This window comes from Clupea harengus, chromosome 11 (assembly GCF_900700415.2).
Source record: "Clupea harengus chromosome 11, Ch_v2.0.2, whole genome shotgun sequence".
Lineage (NCBI taxonomy): Eukaryota > Metazoa > Chordata > Actinopteri > Clupeiformes > Clupeidae > Clupea > Clupea harengus.
The window spans coordinates 11,705,322-11,715,762 of NC_045162.1; the positions used below are offsets into that span (position 1 = coordinate 11,705,322).

At 45.0% G+C, this 10,441-nt stretch overlaps 1 protein-coding gene across 3 annotated transcripts in view; it reads right to left on the reverse strand.

Moving 5' to 3' along the window:
- tars2 (threonyl-tRNA synthetase 2, mitochondrial) overlaps positions 1-10,028 on the reverse strand; it is a 22,275-nt gene extending 12,247 nt beyond the window's left edge. For 2 of the 3 annotated variants that reach the window (XM_031577012.1, XM_031577011.1), the window contains exons 1-8: positions 6,622-10,028; positions 4,937-5,106; positions 4,403-4,517; positions 4,063-4,184; positions 2,899-3,007; positions 2,049-2,113; positions 1,624-1,702; positions 1-94 (exon numbers count right to left, since the gene is read on the reverse strand). The exon at positions 1-94 is cut by the window's left edge and continues 53 nt beyond it. In XM_031577012.1, the coding sequence (XP_031432872.1) occupies positions 1-94; positions 1,624-1,702; positions 2,049-2,113; positions 2,899-3,007; positions 4,063-4,184; positions 4,403-4,517; positions 4,937-5,106; positions 6,622-6,771 (904 nt within the window). In that variant the 5' untranslated portion in view covers positions 6,772-10,028. Of the gene's footprint in view, positions 95-1,623; positions 1,703-2,048; positions 2,114-2,898; positions 3,008-4,062; positions 4,185-4,402; positions 4,518-4,936; positions 5,107-6,478 lie in introns of all 3 variants that reach the window. The other variant, XM_031577013.2, reaches the window with a different exon arrangement.
- Between the last annotated feature and the right edge of the window lie 413 nt (positions 10,029-10,441).

The following is a 10,441-nucleotide window of genomic DNA, read 5'->3' on the forward strand; positions in this document are numbered from 1 at the left end:
ACTCGTCCATCTCCCGTTGCCCTGGAAACGACACGCCCATCACCCGCACCAGTCCGCAGGAGTCCTCTGCCTCCCCTAGAGTCACTGGAGACACCTAAGGAAAGAGGAATGGAGAGAGAGAGAGAGAGATAAATAGAGAGGAGAGAGAGAGGGGGGTCAATAATCATATAGTTTCAGTAGCCCAGTTACCAACCCAGTGCAGTTTGAGCCAGGCCGGTGTAGCGATGGGAAGACAGTAGATGAGACAGAATGACAACCAGGTCAAACCAGAGCCAGACACAAGGACAGAGCCAGACACAAGGACAAAGCCAGACACAAGGACAGAGCCAGACACAAGGACAGAGCCAGACACAAGGACAAAGCCAGACACAAGGACAGAGCCAGACACAAGGACAGAGCCAGACACAAGGACAGAGCCAGACACAAGGACAAAGCCAGACACAAGGACAGAGCCAGACACAAGGACAGAGACATACACAAGGACAGAGACATACACAAGGACAGAGCCAGACACAAGGACAGAGCCAGACACAAGGACAGAGACATACACAAGGACAGAGCCAGACACAAGGACAGAGCCAGACACAAGGACAGAGCCAGACACAAGGACAGAACAGACACAAGGACAGAGCCAGACACAAGGACAGAGCCAGAACAGAGCGAAAGAGAGAGAACTTAACAGAAGAAAAAGACACAGTAACAGTGTGTTCTGATCAAAGAGGTGGAAAAGACAACAGAGGAGGATTTAGCTAGAGATCACAGAGAGAGGAGGAGGACCAGAACCAAACCACACACGCACGCACGCACACACACACACAGACACACAGACACACACACGCAGACACACAGACACCACAGAACACACAAACAGGACAGAACAGAAACTGAGGGAAACACGAAAGAAGAGAGAGAGAGGGAGAAGGAATTTGGAGGGGGGGGGGGGGTGTCAATGGGACAGATACACAGAGAGACTGACTCACAGGCTGATAGAGCCAGAGACACACAGATAGAGGAGAAGAATGTGAGAGACAGACAAGAGACACACACACACACACACACACACACACACACACACAGATAGAGACACTAGCAGACAGACACAGGCAGACAGCCAGACAGCCAGACAGCCAGCCAGACAGACAGACAGAGAATGTGGGAGGCCGACAGAGGGGCAGGGGTGGTGTGAGAGTGTGTGTAGCAGTAAAGATAAGAGTTAAGCCAGAGGAGGATGTGAAACACACACACACACACACACACACACAGTTGCTTTTCCAGCTACTGCACTCTCCATATGGAAGCTAGTGAGATGGAAAGTGCTGGGGTCAGAGGTCGGACAGGATAGGTGAGTGTGATGGTGTGTGTGTGTTTTGTCTGCATGGCTACAGGCCACCCCAGACACATTTAACACAACCGCTGAGCCATCCTCCCTCTCTCTCTCTAATGTTATGACTGTGCCAGACCCACAATTCCTCCTGCTAATGACCCCATCCTCAGAGGGGAACACCATTATACACACAGAGGGGAAAGAGCGGAGAGGAGAGTGGGGGAGGGGAGTGAGCAAGAGTTTGAACCAGAGAGAGGGGTAATGAGGAAGCTCAGGAGGATTCTGACACACACACACACCTGCAGCATCTTAAAGGCTCTGAGGAAGCCTGTGTGGGGAAGAACAGGGCCATTACACACTCCAACAGTCTCACCACACCTGAGAAAGAGAGAGAGAGAGAGAGAGAGAGAGAAAAAAAGAGCGAGAGCACAATTGAAAGTTAATGTTTATTTACGACATCAACGTTTACTTTTCATTCCATCTTTCCATGGTGTATTGCTTTGCCAGACACATCTGGGCAGTGAGGATAGATCTGGAAAACAGTTTAGATCTGTGAGTGTTCCTATATGTGTGGACATGTGTTTGTGCATGTGTGCTCTAAGTATAGTAGTGGGTTACACTATGTTAGATCAAAGGGAGGTACACTTGTGTGTGTGTGTGTGTGTGTGTGTGTGTGTGTGTGTGTGTGTGTGTGTATGTGTTTGTCAAGCAGCTTAGCACACACCTGTAGACAGCTAGCGACGGCCCAATCATCTGTTCCTCAGCCAGGCGTAGCCTGAGAGAGCAGTCCTACAGTAAAGCACACCAGTGTAAGGTCAGAAACACAACCAGCACAACACACAAAAAACTACACTGCAGAAGCCATTCGACAGGTCGTTTTGTGGAATGCAATTCATCTTTTGAACACTGGGCGGCTATGCTTTGATAAACCTAATTGAGACGCACTGGAAGTCCACAGTAATTTGACACGGTCAGGTGAGGCCAAGTAGGTCATACAGGTTCATTGGTTTGTTTGAGAATAACTATGGACTACTGTTTGTTGAGAAGCACTATGGACTACTATATATTTTTTTAGTCGGCTCTGGCCTTTTGAAAATAAACAGATTGACATATCCAACACTACTCAAGGTACGGATATTGGAATTCCTCTGAATAAATACGTTGATACAGACAATTAAACTGAGTGAACTAAAGCCACATGTCAGTTACTATGAAACCAAAGTCTGTGCTTCTCCCCTCAGAATGTCACTACAAACACACAGCTGTACAGTCCATAACACCACACACACACACACACACACACACACACACACACACACACACACACACACACACACACACACACACACACACACACACACACACACACACACACACACACACACACACACACACAGAAGCACTCTGTCTTTCCTCTGGACAATGTGTATTGATTACATGACAAGTTCCAATGTTGTGCAGTGATACTGAACCCCAGCAGGCATGTAGATGATAGAGGTCTGAGGTTAAAGTGTTGTAGGTTAAGTGACGTGATAATAGAGGTCAAAGTTCAGGGGTGACAGGGTCATGCTGACCTGAAAGAGCTCCTTGAGCTCATCCACACTCAGCTCCAGAGTGGTGAGGGGCAGCTTCAGAGACGACACCTCCTTACAGGCCGCCTCCACCTCACCTAGAGACAGGGAGCTAGAGGAGAGAGGGGGAAGAGGAGGAGAGAGAGAAAAGGAGATAAAGAAGAAGGGAGAGGGAGGAGAGAGGAAAGAAGAGTGAGAACAAATAGAGGAAAGAGATAGAGAAAGGAAGAGAGAAGAAGGGAGGGAGCGAGAGGGGAAAATTTAGAAAAAAAACAATGGATAGAGAAATGTGAAACTCTGACTTTAATCAAGTATTTATCTGTGTTATGCCTTTGTGAGCTGACACATGAGGTTTCTGTCTCTGACCCTAGTCAACTCTCTCCAACCCCTCTCATGTTTACCAGCAATTCAACCCAGATCTGACAGTACCACAAACTCTAGTCAAGACCGGACTCTTCCTACATGAGGTCATGAAGAGAGGGATTTAATCATGAGGTTACAGAATTTGCTGGATAGGGAGGGAATCATATCATGGACGTCTGACTAAGTGGAGAGGATTGTGTTTGTTATACGCTTTCGGCTTTAAGATGCAGTCAGCGATTTGGTTGTTGATTTGAGCTCCACAGCCAATCAAATTACATCCCTCCCTTCCGTGCTCCTGTAGCACCGTGTTGATTGTCTGGGATTGTTTATGGCTCGTTCCGAGCCACTATGTCTGTTTCCCATTTACAGAGCCAGGACTGTGTATGAACACATGAATGCGCAAACTTTAAATGGACAGCTAGCAGGAGCAATTTGCTGAATTTGACAAAAAGTGATTAGAATCGCGGACATCTCGCCCTGATCTGGTCTGGTGGTGGCGTACAGTATGATATGGTGTGGCGGTGGTGTAACCAGAGTATTCTATAACCCTGCAGAGATGGCCAGAATTGCGGCCCATGTTGCAATTCACTTGCCTGGGTTTCAATTTTTATGGGGACAGTTGTCAGATTAAATTTTGATAAAAGAACATACGAGTCAAATATTCTTTTGAGTAAAATATTTATTAAAGATGGACAGACAGAGTGCATCTGAGTTTGTTAAAGAACACAGACAGAATTCATATGAACGTGTGTGTATATAGTGTGTACAACATGTGTGTGTGTGTGTGTGTGTGTGTCATGTTACCTGTTGTCCAGCTGGTAGTCACAGTAGAGGCCTGTGTCTGACACACCTTCCCGGCACACCTGGGCAGCAAAGTGAGCTTCCATCACCCTCCCCAAAACACATGCCCCCGTCCGCCACACCACCTGAAGTTGGCAGAGCACAAGGCCTTAGATCACAGCAACACATGCCTAGTTATTTCAGTGATCATGATGAATGATAACCACAATATAAATGTAATAGAGGACTTAAATGACATATAGTAGTGGCTCTTTGTAAGTAAGAGTGTTTGTGAGCGATGTATCTGTGTTTCTTTACCAAATATATACTAATACTCATGTTACTTTGTGCAGTAACTCCATACCTGCCTCCCCTCCATTGTGTCAAAGCCCAGCAGGTGCAGTTCACAGTCATCCTCCAGAGGGTGCTGTAGCGCCCAGAGCTGGCCATTGACCTTGGCCACTACTGCACCTTTTACACTGAGGTCAGGTCAGGTCAGGAGAGGAGAAGAGAGGACAGAAACAGCGTCTCAGTAATACAAACATATGGCTTAAGTCATATCAGCTCTACACGGTATGCACCACTTCAGTGTTAAATGAGTACAGGTGCATACCACAGTTCCCCCAGTCAACTGTTGACATTCCAAATTTCACGTTCACATTTCATTTTCCGTTTGTATTAGGAGACCTTAAAGAGTACCCCTTAAAGGATAAAGATAAAAGTTCAGATTAAGGTACTTTAAGTAAAACACCACCACATATCCCCCAAGATGGCCTGGTGCATTAGAGGGAACCTGAAGTAAGCACCATTGCTTTACTGGTCAGTACCGCCCAGCTTTAAGATGACCTCCAGAATGTTCATAAATGTTGAGTAATATTCCCAGGGTACTGCTAGTTACCGAGCATTTTTCGCCAGGAGCAATGGGGTCGTGACCCCTGCCGTGGCCTTCACTGTTCTGCCATCAGCTAACTGCACAGTTAGACGCCGCTCCGACAACGGCACAGTTGCAGTCCGTTTCTGCAGGAGGCGTTCAAAGGTCCGCAGGCGCTCTGACCCACACGCAGAAGGCTGGGGAGGGGGCAGAGGTGAAGGGGTCAAAGGTTAGAGACCATAATACAGGCCATAGTTCATATAGCTGACTCACCTGTAGTTCACTTCCAGGTGAGGTGAAATGACACACATGATATGACAGAGGCTGCGAGGCAGAGGCCCGACTAGACCAAAACAAAGACTCGAAATACACACCTCTACTACGAACCCTTGTATTCTCCCAAATGCACGATCATGATCATGGCTACAAAACCACCAGAATGGTGATAATGAGCTTTAGTAGGGGGCATATCCGACTGTCACTGCTGGAACAGAGCAGCCAACCCTATAGAGGGAGTCTTTCCCTTTTGCTCTCCCTCCCTCCCACACCCACACAACATTAGAACCATAGGTTCAGTGATCTGAGAGTCAGGAACGTATGTCTGCCTCCCCCGAGCACATTCGGTCTTGTGTATGCCTGCCTGAGTTGTGTGTGCAGAACTAGTCAGGAGTAAGAGACTAGAGTGAGTCTTTAGACAGCATGGGGCTGATGCAGCAGAGAGGAATTAGAAATGTTTTGGTGAGGACATGGTGCCTGGGTGTCCTGGAATGTGCAGCCTAAAATGCGAAATGATCTTGGCTGCACAAAGCCAGTGATGGGCGGAGTAAAACAATCATGGCCAGCCACCAGCTTTCCCCACCGAAGAGCTTACTTGTCACTTAGCCAAAGCAGAATCAAATGAAAGACAGATTTTCAATTCATTGTCCTTTTCTTGAATATGAAATAGTTTGTCCTGAGGAATATGCCATAATTTACCTGTCGGGACCCACCCAGTATACAAATGTCTCTAGGATATGTCACAGTCCTCTCTGTGGGAGGGGGGTGCCATCTGGGTACTTAACTTGGGCTCATCATACCCACCAACAGCATCCCCTTGGTGCCAATGTTTGTTATACTATGATCCAATACAGCACCACGCATTTTAAGTTATATATATATTAAGTGTTTAACTCAGCAACGAGATTGATCATTCTGATGACAATGATTGCCAATAACTAATTCTGCTATAACGAGTGCAGTAAGAGGTTATATTACCATGTTTACAGATACATTCGAATTCAATCTAGTCAGTCATAACCTGGCAATAAAAACAAGGACAGGGCTTACTAAACTATTCAATGACAGCTTTCTAATAACTGTGGGCTGTCAAAAACAAGGGCGGGACGTTTCAGGCTGTGGAGCTGAGGCTATCCATTTCACAGAGTACAACACCCCCACGTGTTAGAAAAAGGAACACAAACACATGACTCCGTTTAAGCAATGCTACCCCAGTGAATCATATTCAGTCATGCCATGTCTTCTCGCTTACACTGCCGGAAGAAACAATATCGACTGTCCAGTGCAACACACCTGACTGTAGCTTCTCTGAGTCCTTAGCATTGACCGCACTGTGCTTTGACACACCGGCCAACGCAGAAACATCGCCAACATCTTCCTGAGAACATTTAGTTACAGGATTTCGTAATTTTACATCCAATGTCTTTCACACTCACTGTCCGACGCCATGATACCGGAACTCTACCAAGGGGAGGGCGCAGCATTGAACCCAGAGATTGAACCAATAGAAGGGAGCTGCGTAATGACACAAAATGGGAGAACGTGCCGCACGGGAAAGTTGAGCATGGCGCTGATGCATACAGCATGCGGATTGGCTTCGGAGAACCATAAAATACTCGCTACTTGAATTCAGCTCCTCTAAAAGCTACTATTTACGCTGGGGTGGATGTTTGTTTACAGCACACTGCATCGAATTTCTAAAGACCACAAACAACGACAAACCCAAACACTGGCTGCCTAACTCATCAACCACAGATCACCGAAGAGGCGTTGTTATCGCCCATATCTAACCATAGCAACATGGTCATGCAGTTTGAGACTGCGGCTTCGCCGCGATTGGCCATGTCACTGCAGACGAGGAGCAGCAGTACCAATACACAGACGTTGAACTCGTTCAAAAACATGTCAGACTACTTTGTAATGTCACCCGTCCCGGATACTGCTGTTAAGGTCCGAGGAGTTTTGAAGCTTTGCTCCAGCTATGACAGAATGTTTTACATTGATGTAAAGAACTTTATAATTGCGGACGATTTCTTGGTCTTTAGCAAAGACAGCCACCGGTACAAGGAGATGCTTGTGTGACGCACTTTATGGTACAAATTATTTACGCATATGAATTCTCTTACTTAGATTCTTACTTTTAGTACTCTGTAGGATTCAAATATTTCAGAATGTACGATTTGGGACGTAGGCTACTCTAAAATGGAACTACAACTTATTAAGTAAGTTACTAAAATGGCAAAGAATCTAACCGTTATAAATTTGGTAAAGTGCAACAATATCTCAAAGTGCAGACAAATCAATGGTTGAGCCAACTTGATTCTGCCCTTTGCAATGTGTTCTTCAAACCTGAATGGTTAAGATGCATCAGATGTCGGCACCATACATAACTACTACTCTGAGTATAGAATAGACTGACGTAGCCTCCTAAATTGGCACGGTTGTCAAAAAGAAAATGTACTGATGTTGAACGACGCAGTTGATTTCTATAGATTTTCATATTCTGAGTTTAAAGTAAACTGAAATAAAGCTATGCATGTCCAGTGAAGCCTGGAGGGACAAGGGGATTTGAGATAACCTGCTTCAAAGTAGCCTAGCTGCTGCAGGCATGGAGGTGCACGCACTTAAGAGGAAGACCCTAATAAGGGGCACGCAAATTACTTCGGGTGTTATCGGTCAGCGTTGGAACACCACTTCAGAAAGACTCTCAGGAAATAGGTACCCCCCCCAAATAAGGTTACTGGCCTGCGAGCCAATTATTTGAGACATTTGGTGGAATAGAAAAGCTTCGGGCAGATTATAGTCTAACAGACATTAGTTATTTTTAAGTCGATGCCTCAAGAGCGGCCATTGACTTTAAACACCAGGAATTTAACTTTCTACAATAAAGTTTGAGGAAAAACAATATCAAAGAACAAAATGAGATAATGTACTTTCTGATCCAGTGACAAAATCAAAACGGCCTTGGAAGCAAAATAAGATTGTGCCCCTTAACTGTTATTTCCAGATAACTGTGTGGATTTCTCTAACAAAACACAAAAAAAGAAAAAGAAAGAAATGGCCTTGGGTTCCCTATAGTGTTGGTGTGTAGTGTGTTATTTGCCTTAAAAACAAACACCCTCTTAGCTTATATATATATATATAAATATATATGTCTATATAATATCAGAGACATTGTAAAGGGTCCTCTCCAGGGTGGAGCTATGTGGTTGTTAATAATTACTCTATGTCTATGAATGATAAAAGCAAGCAGTTGTCTCAGTTTCTGTCTCAGGTAGATATCTTCTCTGATACTCAAACTGCTTGCTACCAAATCCACTTTGTGAATTCATGATATACCACACAAAAAAAGAGACACCATTCACATTTCTCTGGTGTTGAAAATTTCAGCATTGCAAGTCAAACAGCACCATCTAACTACTTCCAGTACATGCATTAGTACAGTTATTTACAGAAGTTTAAGGTGGTTTCCACACCCACTGAGTCCGTGCTGTCCTCTGTAGACACACGGAAGCAGGTGGGCAGCATGGAGCATTTACACTCAGTTTGCAGAAAAATCCTATCCTACTGGGATATTCCTCTGCGTTTATACTCAGGCAGGGTGAGGAAACACAGATCAAAAAATAAAAATAATAACATAATAAAAAACAAAAACAACAAATAAGCACACACACACAGACACACACACACACACACACACACACACACACACACACACACGAAGAAACACTGTGCATGGGTCTGTGGTCATCTTATGTTAGGAGTTACATGATCATTGTTTGTTATCTTCATGTTCATGGTTTCACATCAATAATACAAATAGGAAACATCAGGAAAGACCTTCAGGAGAGTGTGATCAAGTTGAGAAGGTAGAAAGAGCCTCCCCATTCTCTTAAGATGTAAGATGGTGTTGGCATTTTTACACAGCAGGTCAGCCGTACACCACCACAGCATTGAAAGTTGAAAGATTGCACAGAAATAAAAAATAGACATGATAAGGAGAACACTTCAGAAAGGAAAACTGGGAAAGAAAATGGAAAAAGAAAGCAGAAATCTTGAAACTCCTCTACGGTATAACAGCACACCTCATCTCTGTAATTACAACAATGATCTCCCATTTCCCTTCAAACGAAAGAGACACTCTCTGCAACTGCTGCAATGAAACTACCCCTTTCTTTTTGGTTATTACTTTTTTTCTTTCAAAAGTTTATTTGTGTCAGGACATGTACAAGGCGCTGTGAAGACAGCGGTTTCTGTAACCCCATTTGCAATACCATCAGAACTGGTTCAGGGAAGCTCAGTGACTAATGTAATGTCTGCCACACCTCCAGTCCCTCCCAGGGGGGTAGGGTCAGAGTGTGCATCAGAAATAATGCTGTGTACACCTGATTCTCAACCTAATACTAGTCAATACAACCACATCATCACACATATCAGTAAAAGTGAGTCAAACAAGGAAAATGAAACTAAACAAAAAAACAATCAGATGTAAAGAGCGGAGAAACACACACACACACACACTGTTTTTTTTTCTTCTCATCGTACATGTTGGTACAGAGCGAGGAAACAGACTGAGCAGAGAAGGCAGAGTGGTAAAGCAGTTTTAGCAGGAAACAGGATGCCTTCATATTTACAGTATCATACAGGAGAGGAGAGGGGAGAGTGTGTTAAAGAGAACACTGAAGTGAAACCTAAATGGAACAGCACACAAACAAGTCATTATAATCCCACCTGAAGGTCAAAGCGATTCTGACCCACACCTTCCCGACTCTTTCTCTCGCTCACTCAGGCTTTCAAACACACACACACACACACACACACACACACACACACACACACACACACACACACACACACACACACACACACACACACACACACACACACACACACACACACACACACACACACACACACACACACACACACACACAATTTTATGTAAATCTGAAGTGAATAACCACCTTTTGCTTTGCTTTATTTCAATCTCTCTACGCAGAGAGGGTCTTCACTTCCTTCCAGTTCATCCTGCAGCCATCGCCGCCCTCTGACATCGCTCCCCTTCAGGAGGGAGGTCTGAGAGGGCACCAAGGAGCCTGTGGGATGGGGGTGGGGGGCAGGAAACGAAGACAAACTTCATTACCTGAACTAACACTGTCACACACCTGTCGACCGTATGCGCTACTGCTATGTGGGGTACATCAGACTGACTGAGTGGAGCTTAACCTCTCTCATTGTGTGAGTTACGTATTTATG